Genomic DNA, 15,364 nt, shown 5'->3' on the forward strand with positions numbered 1-15,364 from the left:
AGCGTGGTCTTCATGGTAAATTACTTCAGACCAACAGACCAGACAAATTTTGGTTTTCTGGCTTACCGAGCCCACAGTAAAGACGCCTGAAACTACTCACGAAGAAACTTCAAGCTCGAGTGCGAACCTCAGTAGATCCTGGTCGTTAACGGTAGATACAATGCCGTTGAGCGTCTTGGCTTGCTTTTCTTTCTTTTGTTTTTTGTTTGCGCGGACCGAACACATCGGAACGTAGCTTAGGGCTGGTATTGCGGTTGAGTTCCACACTATACGCGAGCTTGATATGGAATGGGTGTAGGCCCGATATCTAGAGTCAACATTCCGGTCAACGCCTCAAAATTACACTAGGCGATCCAAAATTGAATCCAAGTGCACATCTCTTTTGCAAAACATTGGTTCATCCAAATCGTGGTACGCAGGGCGGTCGAAATAAGCTTTGCGACATATCCATCACGGTATCTGTCGCAATATTCGCGCAATTCGTGAAACCACACTAGACGATATTCCATATCGATTTTGTTGGTTGTGGGTGTGTGTATCAGGTACAACTGCGTCCGACCCTGGTGGCATCGGCTCATGCACCCTGCAGGGCGCGCCCTATTGATCGACCGCGAGATAAACTTACATGGTAGCGGTGAGCAGAAAAACATGGCTGTACTTGACGTTTTTCTTGTGTCGCATTTCGTGATTGATCATGCTGTGCGCTGCCCGGTGATTGACGTTGCTTTAGAGTTGACTGGACCGGATCGACAGATCCACAGCGGGAATAATGGTGTTGGTGTTGTTTGAGGAAATGGCGCACCTGCAGCGACATGGACATGTTCAAAAGCGCGTGCTGACAGTATGAGCCTAGCGTTGGGTTGAGGCAATATCGTGCATTGGAGGGTGGCTGTGTGCTTGATAGCGAGGTGCATGCAACCTCGGAAAGCACTTTCCGGATGCTGACACGGTGCAGGAAAGTCTGAAATCCCGTCCACGAAGGACCATGTGCCAAGTCTTGGGTCAAAATAAACAGGAAGGTGAAGTTGCCGCGGCCACAGCTGTGTGCCTGACGACTGGAGACAAATGACGGCTTTCAGCCGAGCCATCCGATTGAAAGCATCGGCCCCGCAGTACGGTCCCGCTTATGGCGCTGCCCCTCATCGATCGTCGAGGCCTGGTGATGCGGCGCCTGCATAGAACACGTTTGGAACAATGCGGCGTTTTGACATCGTGACGTTTCGGCGGCCTACACCGGTTTTCTCGTACGTAAAACGAGGCTTCTAGACCCCCTTGGTCTGCTGAAATGCCATCATGCCAAACTATGCATATGTTTGCAGCATCGTGGATGACCGAGGGCCATCGCAAGAGTTGCTTTCGACGTCTTATGCTGTGGGCCGGTGTGACGTGGGTCAGACTGCGCATGCAGCAAAATGCATGGCAGAGAATTCGAATGAGTTTCCGCATCCACGGTGGAGAGTCTTGGCTGCGGCTTCTTGCGGTTCAGCCCTCAGAAGCGGACGTTTAGTTGCAGATCCTGGTAGTCTAGAAAAAGGTCTCCCCGTTTCCTTGCATGGCGCCAGACGACGCGGCATGGGTCGTCAAAGAGCACCACGACGTCCCAGGAGACGTGCGCCAGCAACGTGGTTCTTTGGAAAGGTCTGACACCGTCCCAGTGTTATGCAGGTGCAAAGTGAGCTGGCTGGGCCCTGCGCGACAAAGAGAAAAGGACTAAATGTGGCCGGTAAATGGCTCAGTCGTGGCGTAGCTGCTGATGTTTAACCCAACGCACGGTCGTCCCACTATGAGCAAGGGCTACATGGGCCGTCGTCATCTTGGAGCGCAAAATAGAAGCGAATATTGGCTTTGTGTCATTTGCTCCTCTCTAAAAACCGTATTACTGGCCTTTCCGGTGTGTGGCGACGTGCTCCGCAGCTGGGTTAATGCAGCGATGTTGGCTAAGTTAGTCAGGTGGTGCCACTCAAATGCAGTTGTATCGAACTATCTGCGTCACGCAACATCCATCCTGTGTGCCGTCGAACAACGCAGTTTAGATACTTGCTATGAGCATCGTGATGTGTGCTATAACAGGTATTGCATGCATAGAGCTCAAAGTAGCCTGGCGCTCAACAAAACATTACACCGCTCAAACAGGCAAACACGAATGAAAAAACCTGGGGAAGCGCTACGGGAGCGCGATGGTCCAGGGGTAACAGAAAACAAATGGCGCATTCATGGATGGCTAACCGGCATGTATCACGCTTCTGTACTAGGAAACAATCTGCCCCCAATTACGTTGCATTGGTTCGGGCTGATCGAGATGCATGCATCGGTGTCTCTTGTGTGGAACTTATCGTGACGGCGCGATTCGTTCTGTTTCTAATTGTGCGGTGAAGCTTCCGAAGCCCTTGCGATCGTGATTGAATGGTGCCTCGATCCTAGCCCTCAGCCACGTATAAAGACATCATCTGCTGCCCATCTTTCTCTCGAAGCAGCAAACGCATCCACAGCAACTCTACAACCAATCTCGAGTTTCCAATCTAAACTCTTTCGCAAACAAGACGGGATCGACACCAGAGAACTACCCTCATACAAACCTCGAACTACCTACCGCAGCCAATCAGCTCCGCCTACATCACGACCCACACCATCCACCTATCATCTATCATCTATTAGAATCCAGACATCATGCCTGCTCTTCCATTCAACTCGTCCGCTGCTTCGTCACCTTCATCTTCACCCACCTTGTCGCCTACCATGACGCCTTCAATAGTTCTCCATCCCGCATCGGGTATATTTGATCAACCATACTAAAGCCTCCCATCTAATCTCTCCAGCAGGTGTCTCATCACAGAAGAAGGAGCTTCTCAAGCCAAAGGAAGATCCTGCGCAGGCCTACCGCATTCGTTATGCGCAGTACCTCGCAGCCACCTTTGGCTTCTCGATGCAGGCTGCGCTCGCCGAGGCGGATTGCCAGCTCGCGCCGAGACGCACCTCAAGTTCGAGCATGTCGGAAGCTGAGTCGTTACGCGCGATTTGAGCTGGGCGGATCGCGAAAGGGTGTTTTATGACTTTATGATGCATATATAGGGTAATGGGCATTGGGATGGGGTATTTGGCGCATATTGAGATATTTCGTAGTGCACAATCAAAAGCGTTCCTAGTTCTACCACCAAGACTACCAACTCGTTGTGACAGTCTCTTTCTTCGTGATAATAAGCGTATGCGCATGGAAGCCTCCAACCAGTCGGAAGCGTACCAGTTGATGCGAACACGCTGTGTTGTAGGAGCAGTGCCTCGGTACGGTCGGATGCCAGAATTGTGGGAGCTGTGGGAGCAGGAGCGCAGAGGCCGCAACTGCCACCCCCACCACAACCCGCCACGCCAGGTCCAGGTCTCCACGCACTGAGCTTGTCTATCGATACGGAGACTCAATTTCAACGACATCTCATGTCCTGCGATGTCTTTTACATCCAAAAGAGCCCTGTCGCGCCATCATCGTGTTCCGAAAACCGCCGGTCGCTCGCTGTGTCGCCAGCCAAACGTACGCTCCCCAGACTGCTCGGCCCAATCCTCTACGACAATGCTCACTCGGCCGCGCGACGACTGCTCGATGCGTTGCAGGTCTAGTGCAGTGTCTCTACGCGTCCCTATCAAGGCGTATTGGCTTGCGAGACGTATCATTGGCGGTGCCGCCACACCTACCGCCGCCCAAGCCTGAAGTGGCATACGTGGCAAACATCAACCTGTCATATGCGACAGCGCTGCTTACTATCGCATCTCGACCCCCGGAGTCCATTTCCCAGACGAATCCTACTGCTGTCCAAAAGCATAACATGGCTCCACACACATCGCGCAAAACGCGGGGTTTGGTTGCCTCAACTTCAACGGGCAAACATTTGGTACCGAAGAGTACTGCGACAGATCTCAACGCCAACAGCCGAGACATCTCGGCATCGCGGCACAGTGCCTCAAAGCCACACAGATGAGACTTAGGACCGGAGAGCGGAGGCCGGATTGCTTGGGCCCGTCAGCCAAGATTCTTATCGTTCGGTCAATGAGCGTTCGAGTTAGTCCAGCCTCACTGCGTTCGCTGACTACTGATCTTTGAAACCAAGTTGTGGGTACATGTTTGTCCGGAGCATCAGCTGATCACTATGTTTGTACCTGCTAATGCAATACTTGCTGCGACAAAGACATGCGCAGCCATTCATGTGGCGTGGTGGACAAGAGGTTCCAAGCCTCTCCACGCTTGGATGACCCACGTCGTTCGTCTAGCGTGCTAACCCCGCCTAAACCTGGTAGGACAAGCTGCCTATAACTACTCCCCCGCAAAGGCGTATCTTTGCTCTCTACCACCAACACTATCCGTGTTATCACATATACTTGAATGGGTGAAACTGTGCTACTTGCCGTCGAGGAGACTTCTCCCAACGTCGATGAACCCCCTATATGTGGTAGTAAGGATCCGCATACTGCACCAAACCAAAGGCAACTCCAGCCGAACCCCATCGATGGCGACACTTCGCCCACACTCCACGCTCCGCACACCCTCACCTCCGAGGAAGTTGCACAGACTCTGGGAGTCGACATCCAGTAGGGCTCACTGTTCATGCTCACCACTCTCGTGCTCCTGCTAACTATCGCAGCCATGGACTCCCTCACTCTGAAGCGCAATCTCGCCTCCAGCTCTATGGCCCTAACAAGGTTAAGGGAGCTGAAGGGCTTTCCATGTGGAAAATTCTGTTAAGGCAGATCTCGAACAGTCTCACCTTCGTCCTCATCATTGTCATGGCCATTAGCTTTGGCATAGACGACTACATCGAAGGCGGCGTCATCACCGCAGTTATCCTCCTCAACATCGTTGTTGGTTTCTGGCAGGACTACCGAGCCGAGAAGACTATCGAATCTCTCAAGAAACTCACCGCACCCGAAGCTACCGTCACACGCCAGGGCACAATGGACATCAAAGTCAAGGCCGTGGACCTGGTTCCTGGCGACATCGTCCAGCTCTCCGTTGGTAGCATCGTACCCGCCGACATTCGCCTCATCGATGGTGTCAACGCTTACACCAATGAAGCATTCCTCACAGGAGAGTCCGCTCCTGTCGAGAAGACACCATGGAAGACTTTTGACGAGGAAGACCTTGCCACTGGCGATCAGACCAACCTTGCCTTCTCCGGAAGTGAGGTGACATCTGGACGCTGCCATGGTATTGTAGTCGCAACTGGCATGAACACCGAAGTCGGAAAGATTGCTACTATGCTCCGTCAGAAGAAGGATGCCGGCCCGCAATCTTCCAACATCTTCGTCCGAATCTGGAAGCGCTTCACGAACGGCGGCAAGACCATCCTAGGTCTTGTCGGAACCCCTCTTCAAATCACGCTGAGCAAGTTTGCACTTCTCCTCTTCGGTCTCGCCATCGTCCTCGCCATCATCGTCTTTTCCGCAAGCAAATGGCAGGTTGGTGGAGAGGTACTCATCTATGGTATCTGTGTTGCCGTGGCTGTCATTCCTGAGTCGCTCATCGCAGTCCTGACGATTACGATCGCTGTCGGCGGTAAGGCAATGGCCAAAGCAAACGTCATTACCAGAGTCCAGTCGGCCATTGAGGCTGTCGGCGGTGTCACGAACATCTGCTCTGACAAGACTGGAACTCTCACCCAAGGTCGCATGGTCGCAAAGACGGCCCTCATGCGTGGCGCCGGTACATTCACCGTCGATGCCATCACAGACCCTCACAACCCCACCAGCGGAAACGTTGCTTTTGACGACCGACAGCTCAGTCTGAACGATTACAGGCCGGACGCTGTCGTCACTCGCTTCCTCCGTACCATTGCTCTTTGCAACAACTCCAAGGTCATACCGCCATCTGAATCCCGCGTCGACTCTCCCAGCGAGAAGAAGGCTGCGGCTCATGAGCAATACAACAGTGCTGATGATCGCGACACTGACGCGTCCACTATCGACACCATCTCACGACCACCCACTGCCTTTATGCAAGATGTAACGAACGGAGCCTGGACGGCGCATGGTGAGCCAACCGAAGTCGCACTGCACGTTCTCGCTTCTCGTTTCAACATGGGTAAGGAAAGTCTACTTTCCTCACTCAACATCCATCTCGCTACCGAGTTCTCCTTCGACTCCAAGGTCAAGAAGATGACTGTCGTCTACAAAGACAACCACTCTGGCCTCATGGACGTCTACACCAAGGGAGCAACCGAATTCATGATGTCGGCGCTCAACGTCTCGGATCAGGAAAGGGCCGAGATCTTGGAAGCTGCCGAGAGCATGGCCAACCAGGGTCTCCGTGTCTTGTGCATTGCTCACAAGACGCTACAGCACGACACTGACATCTCGGAACGTGATATCGTTGAGGCCAACCTCAACTACCTTGGTCTTGTCGCTATCTACGACCCACCTCGTCTGGAGACAGCAGGTGCCGTCCGAGAGTGCAAGATTGCTGGTATCACGGTGCACATGCTCACTGGTGACCATCCCGGCACTGCGCGAGCTATAGCCAAGGATGTGGACATCATCGACGATCGTACTCCTGCCTCAGCCGTCATGGTCGCCAAAGACTTTGACAGAATGTCGGACGATGAAGTCGACGCCATGGAGACTCTACCCCTTGTCATCGCCAGATGTAGCCCGACCACCAAGGTCAAGATGGTGCAGGCTCTCCACAGGAGGGGTCGCTTCTGTGTCATGACTGGAGACGGTGTCAACGACTCACCTGCGCTCAAGCAAGCCAACGTCGGTATGGCTATGGGCACTGGAAGCGACGTCGCCAAAGATGCAGCCGAGATGGTTCTCACTGACGACAACTTTGCTTCCATTGTGAAGGCCGTCGAAGAAGGCCGACGCTTGTTTGACAACATCCAGAAGGTATGCCACTTCGCTCTTTCCCCATCAAGACCACTTACTAACATCTGATCCCACAGTTCCTCATGCATCTTCTCATCTCGAACATCGCGCAAGTCATCCTCCTTCTCATCGGTCTCGCCTTCAAGGATCAAGACAACCACTCCGTCTTCCCGCTCTCCCCCATCGAGATTCTCTGGGTCAACCTCATCACGTCCTCCTTCCTCGCCATTGGTCTCGGACTCGAAGAGTCACAGGAAGACAGCATGTACCGACCACCGCACGACAACAAGAAGGGTGTCTTCACAGCCGAGTTGATCACAGACAAGTTCATCTATGGTTTCTTTATGGGAGCGCTATGTCTCTTCTCCTTCGCCATTGTCGCTTACGTCGGTCCTGGCGGAGGCAACCTCGGCTCTGGCTGCAACGAAGGGTACAATGATACATGCGAGGTAGTGTTCCGTGCCCGCGCCACAACTTACGCCACTATTACCCTTCTTCTTCTCGTCACGGCGTGGGAGGTCAAGCACTTCGCTCGCTCGCTATTCAATATGTACCCCAACACTCCTTCCTCAGCCCCGGCTGGTCTCTCGGTCTTCACTACCATCTGGCGCAACCGCTTCCTCTTCTTTGCGGTCATCGCTGGATTGCTCGTCGTCTTCCCCATCGTCTACCTCCCCATCATCAACGAGAAAGTGTTCAAACACGGTGCTATCACCTGGGAGTGGGGCGTCGCATTCGGTTGCGTCGTCATCTACATCAGCGCGATTGAGATCTGGAAGGCTATCAAGCGTAGCCTTGGTATCTGGTCTGGCGCCCATAGGGTCATCTCTCGCGAGGATGCTGAGGCTCGTGCTGGGTTGAATGGTGGTGTTGCTGTTAGGGAGAAGTAAGATGGTTTCTTTCTATGATGGGTGGTGGATGGAACAAATTGTCACATGATTGGGATGGAGGGGTAGTTGGTCTCATGTCTTCTTAGATTGACCCATAGTCGCTCGTTAGTATGACTCACGATTGAATGACACATACACGCTGTCATAGCTTCACGATGAATACCATTGCAGTCACTCTTTTATCATCGCGGTCCTCAAGTGCAGATTTGATTTGATGTTGCACCTAGTTCTATCAACCTCGTCGCCATGCAAGCATGGCAAACACTCAATGCTCGACACTCAAACACACTTCGTCCCCCATCCTCCGACTTCCATGGCTGAAACCGACAGTCTTGTAGGTGAAATTCCGTCGTTCAATCACAACAGCGCAGTCATCTCCGTTGACTCCTCTTCAAGTCCTTACTCATTCTGCCGGCTGGCTAGCTTTTTTCAGGTTCCAATAATTCTTCGCGGCCTGTATTTGACGTTGGCCACATGCCTCCTTCTGCTGTTTCAAGGTTTCGCGCTTCTCGTCTGACCAACCTGATTGAGGATAATTCAGTTGACGATTCAGGCTTCGAAGTTCGCTTCCCTCGTTCTTGAATTCTTGGAATGCGTTTTGGACGTCTTTCACGCTAGGATTCGACGTTGTTGGCTTTGACTGGGTGGACGTGCTCTCTGGATTTGGAGGGTCCGACGACATTGTGTTTGTGCAGACAACGATGTGTACTTATGGTTTATGGTGGTGTCGACGACGGAGTTTATTTGTAGGGGATATAGTTTCCGAATATCGAGTGGTATAGGCGAAGTACCCCCTTTGCAAGCTGCCTTTCAAATAGTGACATCGCGCACTGACCTCAAACAGTTCACAGTCATAGTGGAATGGATTGTTGTCATGCGCGAGTCATCTTCGTGGTCATCGTTGAATCATGGTAGAGTGCACATTCACACTAGCTATATCTCTTCTCTTCATAGTGTCGTGCTACGCCGGGTTACTCACTGACTACCGACAGATCCAAATTCCATCCTCGGCATCGCCCACCCCCGATCCGCACCAATAGATCTCTTGCCAGACATAGTGTTGTTTGTGAACGGTCCAAGACTGGGAGGCACGTCTTCCGACTTCGTTCCCCAACTGCTCTCCTGTGGACCCAAGGTCAACTCCAGGACACCGCCTTCCAAGAAGAAGCTGTGTTGGATCCAGTTCTTCGTGTAAGGTGCACCGTTGAGCGTAGCAGACTGAATGTAGATGTTCTCATAAGCCGAGTCGAAGTTGACATTCCGAATTGTCGCTGTGTTGCCAGTCTGGCCATTCTTGATGGAGATGGATTCGAAGAATGGTGGTATGATGAAGTATACGTCCTGTCCGGCATTAGGGAAGACGCCCATCATCACGAAGGCTTCAAAAGATCCCATGGCGCCGCTATCGTCATTGCCCGGGATACCGACAACAGTGTCGTTGAACAAGGATGGTATGTATTGGTGGGCGCGCTCGGCGGAGAGAGCAGGGCGTCCAGCGTAGTGGTATAGGAATACGTTGAGGAAGGCCTGCTCGTCACCGAGGTATAGGACACCTGATTCATGCAGCCAGTTCATGCGTTCGACGAAGCGCTCGCGGCCTCCGAGAGTCTGGATGAGAGTAGCCATGTCTCCCGGAGCAAAGAAAGTGTACAGCCAGACAGGACCTTCGTATGTCTCGCCACCTGCCGGGTTCAGGTAGCAACCAGTGAAATTAAGTAGTGGTGAGCAGAAGATCGGATCCTGAGAGCCCCAGGTGCCGTTGAGGAACTTCGGCTGCAAGAAGCCTTCGAAGCCGGTATCAGTACCATTGATGACACTTCGTTGATCGGCCTTGAACATGTTTTGCCAGTTACCGGAGCGTTCGAGGTATTTCAGGTAGTCGGCTGTATTGCCAAGTTCGCGGGCTAGCAAAGCGATGACAAAGTCGTTGTAGGCGTATTCAACGGTTCGGGAGATTGAGCGTGTCTCTGTGCCTACTCCTTCGACGTCAAGGTTCTCGGTGGGAATGTAGCCTAACTCCTTCCACGATACGAGACCACCGCGGCCTGGACAGTTGTTAGTTATGCATCTATGCTTGTCTGGAAACCACAATCTTACCTTCAACGTCCCAGTTGGGTGGTTCGACTTCCGCATCCTTTACGAGAGCCTCGTATGCAAGTGTCCAGTCAATGCCAGTCGTGATGTTCTTCAGATATGCGTCCGTAATCACAATGTCAGCGTTCGAGCCTCCTTGCGTGAATCCTTTGCAGAAGCTCATGCGGCAATCTGGCAGCCATCCTTCATGACGGTAGATATCGAGCAGACTTCTTATCATGAGCGTTTGGCTGTGGGGATCCAGGATCGTGATCAGTGGATGGATCGATCTGAAGCTGTCCCAGATGCAGTAGTAGGAGTCGTAGTAGGGCTCGTCAGACTCCCAAAGGGGATTTTCGCCAGTGTAGTCTTGTGGGCTGATCATGGATCTGTACACGCCACTCCAGAAAGCCTTGAGGAAGACGATATCAACACCGCCGTCTTCAACCGTAATGACATCTAGCTTGGAGCGCCATGCAGCCTCGGCAGCCGCAACGACATCATCAAATCCCCACGAGGGTATCTCGCGTTCAGCATTCGCGCATGCCTGATCCTCGCTCACAAAGCTCATTCCAACTCTTGCAAGGATCTGATTACCCTGGGTGGGCTTCTCAAATTGCACCCATCCACCTGCTGGGGTGAGAACGGGTGATTGTCGCACATCGCCGGGAACGACATTCAGACTGGTTGCCCTGTTTGTCGCACGCGTGTTCTGCCAAACGCCAGCATCTTTGATCTTTGCACCATCAAAGTCAAGGCAGAAATGTGACCTGTACGTTCCGATTCCAAACGATGGCGAAAACACTCCGCTACCAGTCATACGCCCGGTCTCGGCATCCACGGTGATGTTTGCTTCGCTTCTCGTGTTCGGTAGATCTGTCAGATCAAGCAAAATGTGCGGACTCAGCGTCGCGTTCGGCGCGGTCGGCGTTTCGGGAAAGGTGATACGATATAGAGCTGTGCGATTCGTGACCGTCGATTCCGTCCTGATGTTGTCCTTCAGTGTGATATCGAAGTAGCCAGGTCTGGCATGAACAGCCCCAGGTATACGCTCGACAGCTCGTTGTGATTCGAAGTAGTGGCATCCGTTAATGTCGTCGTTCTCGCACCCGGCCTGCGCAAAGATTGGGAAATTGCCAAGTGACGGCGAGCCACCCGTTCCAGAGTCGTGCATATGCGAGAAACCGTAAATAGGTTCTGAGTCGTTAGAGGAGAATCCTCCTTGGTTTTCGCCGATCACGTCGGGCCCCGCTTTGGCCATTCCTCGCAGCTGTCAGTAGACGCAGGTTTGAATTCGAGAGGGAAGCACCTACCGAACGGCAATGTCGCGCCAGGGAATACGTGCCCTATGTGTGGTCAGCCGGTTTTGTTCGCTTTTACAGAATATTGCGTTCGTACCTCCATTGATCGTCCCGATGAGAGGGTCAACATATTGATATCCGCTTTTTTGTGGTTGCGAGGAGTTGTACTGCGCGCTCGTAGATGTTATGAATACGCCTAGCAATAGAGCTGACGCCTGCTTCACGGAAGGAATGCCCATGATTGTAGCTGAGCCGGAACACTCCTAGTGGAAGCAACCAAGGTAAACATCGACTGCGTAGAGTCCTCATCGCGCTTCCCCACAAGAAGTATATATCCCTTCCGTTCCATCACGCTTGGCAGTGACGCGATGGTCCAAGACCATGCTACCTGCCGCATAAGCAATTCAGGTAGTATTCTTAAGTCATCTTGTACCGTCCATCATCTCCTAGAAGGGCGATAGTCTGGCTCTAAAGCTCTGGTGTTGCGGTGATATGCATGATTACAGCCGACTGCAGGTGGCTGCGGGGTAACGTCGACGGTGGATCCATGCTGTACTAAATTGGAGCCGTGACCTCCGGTTGGTAGTGCAAATGGGATACGGGGTGTATTCGAACGAAGGGTTGAGCCGGGGGCTGGGGTGGGACGTCTGATATTAGCCTTGCGCGTGCATCTCGGCACATTGTAACGCGTGTTGGAGGCTCAGTCGGCGAAGACGACGTGCTCTCAGGCTGACCACGACGCAAGGTTTTCAACCGGGATTGCAAAAGAAGGGAATCCAACGCGTAATGGTACAAGCAAGGAGAATCCTGATGATCGCATGGCGTCGTCCGTGAGCAACAGCTGTGTTGGTGTTGCAGCTCTCGTCGGGAAATTGGGAAACTTAGACCGAGTGCCGCTAAACCTAACTCGCGCTCCACGTGAGATCACGTACGTCATCCTGGGCCCTTACCTAGGTATGCTCGATCTCACCTCCAACTTTGCTCCAACCGTGGAGTTCATCCACATCCGCTCTGGACCGGACGACTCCAACTCGAAATGCCACGATGAACGCGCCGGTAAACGCTACGCTTCAGATCAACCAAAGCTGCGATGCGATTCCGCAATCGAACAGAAGAGCTGGAACACATGTCGCTGGTAGGGCGAGGAAGCTTTCTGTGGAGTACAGACGCGTCGCAGAATGGTCGATTCAGACAAGCAGCGATACAGCGCCGTCAAACTCGACGTGAGCTAAAAACATATGAGAGTACGATTAGTCGCCAGATGCTCGCCTGTTAGCCACCCGACTTAGCACGAACGATGCTACGGCCCAGAGCCATAAGAGTACCACCAATCGCAAAATGACATTGTAACGATGCCGCTCAGTCTGGTTGCGCAATCTTTTGGCTGCTGTTAGCAGCTGTAGGTTTATCGCTCGGACCACATCACTCCGCCCCACTTAAACGCTGTGGACACTCGAGCAAAGCTGAGAACGTCGCGATCTTTGGAAGCAGTCTCGGCGATGAAAACACGACTCCCCATGGCACACTGGAGTGGTCCTAATTATGAGTCTCAATCATACTCACAGCCGAACTTCACTAGCTAGTACTTAAGGACAAGGTGTGTTGATGTTTGCGAGGAGTATACTTAGGCAAAATCTATACCCTGATATAGTCTTGGAAGTTCAGCTGCGTGCCGTTCAGCTATGCCTGAATGAAGGTATGGTCATAGAGTAAGTCGTCTGCCAGGCAAAAAGAGAAGGAGTGGGTAAAGGGCGGATGGGCAAAAAGATGGAAATTTGTGCAAAAACATACAACAGCGGGGATTCGCTAGTGGTCACCCACCTAACTACTAATCCGCCGGTACAATGCTTGTATATGGCTGAGCGGACGGGAAGCCTAATTCTCATTGTCCTATGGTCGTATGTGGAAGAATGGGAAAGTGAATAGGTTATAGAGTCGATGTGAGCGAGGCTTGACTGTGGGCACAGTACCCCCACCATGCTCGCAGCTTTGTATAGGCCGTTTCCTTAATGCTCCGACATAACGAACTCTATCAATACTGTGATGTAGTATTGGTAAAACGTAGAGATTTGTCAAGCTCGGAATTGCGCCCTTCCCGTGCCTTCATAACTCTATCTTCATCACACCCCGACCCTCACCGCCACCAACTGATTTGACCTCTGCCCCCGCCCTCAAACACGAACCAACAGTTGCATGACCCTCAAAACTCGGAATCACATCCGAGACCATAAGTTTGTGGGGTACAAGGATGAAAGCGACTACGCGAAACACATCTGACACGCGGCGACTTTATGCCAACAGGGCAGTATTTGCGAACGCCAAAATGCGAGCCAACCAAGCCAGCAATTGCGACGATGATCGTGTGGCTTGGAAGCCTGAGAAGTAAGGGTCGTGTGATTGGGGACGAGGCTTGTTTATGCGATGGCGATGACGGGACATGGCGGCTAGATGCTGATAAACAGTCAGTGCAGGCAGTATAGGAAGGAGAGGTGTGAACGCTGCGTCTGAGGGTAGTTCTTTCTTCTAATCTGTCGCGGAGTCGTTATTCCGTCATTTTATTCTTGCGATATGGAGCTGCGATCTAGACAGCTGATGCCCGGTCCTGAGCGCAACGACACCCAGGCGCCTCTTCTTCTCGGTGTATGTGGGAGTCTCACGCTCTTCGCTGTCCTGCTACTCTCTGCACGACTTTGGTCGAGAGTGCGGCCTTTCTGGAATCTGCACATGGATGACTGGACGGCGGTTGCAGCGACGGTAAGGCGGAATCTACTCCCAACGAGGGCAGAGTTGATATTGAATATCCACAGGTCCTTGCGATAGCAAAGTATGTCATCGTCTGCCTAGCATGTTCCTATGGCTTCGGCCAGCGGACAAAATATGTCTCGGCAGACTCGCGTCTCGCAGCCATGCGCCTCGTCTTCTACTGCCAAGCTCTCTGGAACTTTTCCATTGGACTCGTCAAAATCTCAGTCGCCCTTCTCTTGCTCCGCATCAAGCAGACACGTCCCTGGCGCATCTTCCTGTCTTTTACGATCTTACTACTCATCCTCACGACTATAACCTCGACACTGTTCCAATTCCTGCAATGCCGGCCATTCAGCATATACTGGGATCCCAGCATCTTTTTGACGCAGAAAGTGGAGTGCTTGCCACAAGAAGCCATCGTTGGGAACATCGTTGCGGCGAGCGCTGTGCATATCTCGACCGACCTCGTATTCTCGCTGATACCGATAACCTTTATTCGGAAACTACAGCGGCCGCGTGGCGAAAAGATCTTCCTTGGTATTCTCATGGGCCTTGGACTGTTCGCTTCATCATTCGCCATCCTACGCACTGTCAAGGCCAGCATGATACCACCAGGTGGTGACGCCTTTTTCATGACAGTCGCGCCTACACTGTGGTCGATGCTAGAACTCGAGCTTGCGTTGATCGCTGCTACGATACCAACGCTCAAGGGTAGTAAGTAAACCACACATGTGAACAGTATCTTAGACAAGTTCTGACACCTACTTCAGTCATGCAGCGGAGCCTCGTAAGGACCGGTCATTACTTCTACGATGAGAAGACCGAGACCCAAGTGCGAAACCGGCTTGTGGACCTAGGATTCCTAGGCCCGAACAACGACGAGTTTGTAGAGATGGGGCGGAAAAGGTCGAAACCGGATATGACTGATGAGGTTGTGACGTTCGGGAGTGGTTCGAAGCCGCGGAAAGCAAAAGACGAATATAGGTTCTCGGTCGATGAGCTTACTCTGGTGGAGAGTGAGGGCCACGCGACAACCCGGGACTTGCGGGCGTTCGGGCCCTGAAGACGCGCTGAAGATTAGGAACTTACCCATTCAAACACCGAGGCACATCATCGCAAGCCAGATGTTCCACAGCGCCGTTGCTGATCCAACCGCTATGAAGGCGTTGCCAGGTGTTCGGATAACAACACCGTCCTCACCCACGCTCAGCTATGTGTTGCAGGATGTTGGCGAGCGCACGGCACCGAATCACGGAATGCCTTCTCAAGCACATCCTGCCCAATGCGGGAGCCGAGTCTGTGATTGATCGAGCCGGATGATGGACCCTTGGTAGGGTAGCGTGAAGTATGGAACCGCGCGGCCAGAGAAGGAAAGTGTGTATGACATGAAGTTGTGTATGAAAGCGCGAGAGGTGATCTGCAAGTTTGAGGGTCTGCTAGAAAGCTGTAATATTATTATACCTAAATCGGTCGCACGCGCACAGAAAGCAAGGGTATCTCTTACTCGGA

The 15,364-nt window shown here is 52.5% G+C and overlaps 3 protein-coding genes across 3 annotated transcripts; 2 read left to right on the plus strand and 1 right to left on the minus strand.

The window, feature by feature from the left end:
* Positions 1 to 4,369: 4,369 nt before the first annotated feature.
* J4E88_009276 (uncharacterized protein) lies at positions 4,370 to 7,736 on the plus strand (the record flags this gene model as incomplete). The annotated part of the gene is made up of 3 exons (XM_049402880.1): positions 4,370 to 4,575; positions 4,629 to 6,867; positions 6,924 to 7,736. 3 exons carry the CDS (start codon positions 4,370 to 4,372, stop codon positions 7,734 to 7,736), a joined length of 3,258 nt encoding a protein of 1,085 aa, XP_049251368.1.
* A 975-nt stretch (positions 7,737 to 8,711) lies between these two features.
* On the minus strand, positions 8,712 to 11,349 carry J4E88_009277 (uncharacterized protein; the record flags this gene model as incomplete). Its single annotated transcript, XM_049402881.1, has 4 exons — positions 8,712 to 9,781; positions 9,834 to 11,072; positions 11,123 to 11,155; positions 11,208 to 11,349. The coding sequence occupies 4 exons, from the start codon at positions 11,347 to 11,349 to the stop codon at positions 8,712 to 8,714; spliced, it is 2,484 nt and encodes an 827-aa protein (XP_049251369.1).
* Positions 11,350 to 14,016: 2,667 nt separating this feature from the next.
* J4E88_009278 (uncharacterized protein) lies at positions 14,017 to 14,918 on the plus strand (the record flags this gene model as incomplete). The annotated part of the gene is made up of 2 exons (XM_049402882.1): positions 14,017 to 14,569; positions 14,626 to 14,918. 2 exons carry the CDS (start codon positions 14,017 to 14,019, stop codon positions 14,916 to 14,918), a joined length of 846 nt encoding a protein of 281 aa, XP_049251370.1.
* Positions 14,919 to 15,364: the final 446 nt, after the last annotated feature.

The sequence above is a fragment of the Alternaria novae-zelandiae genome, assembly GCF_023758075.1.
Source record: "Alternaria novae-zelandiae strain BMP 2774 chromosome Unknown scaffold_23, whole genome shotgun sequence".
In the NCBI taxonomy this organism is placed as follows: Eukaryota; Fungi; Ascomycota; class Dothideomycetes; order Pleosporales; family Pleosporaceae; genus Alternaria; species Alternaria novae-zelandiae.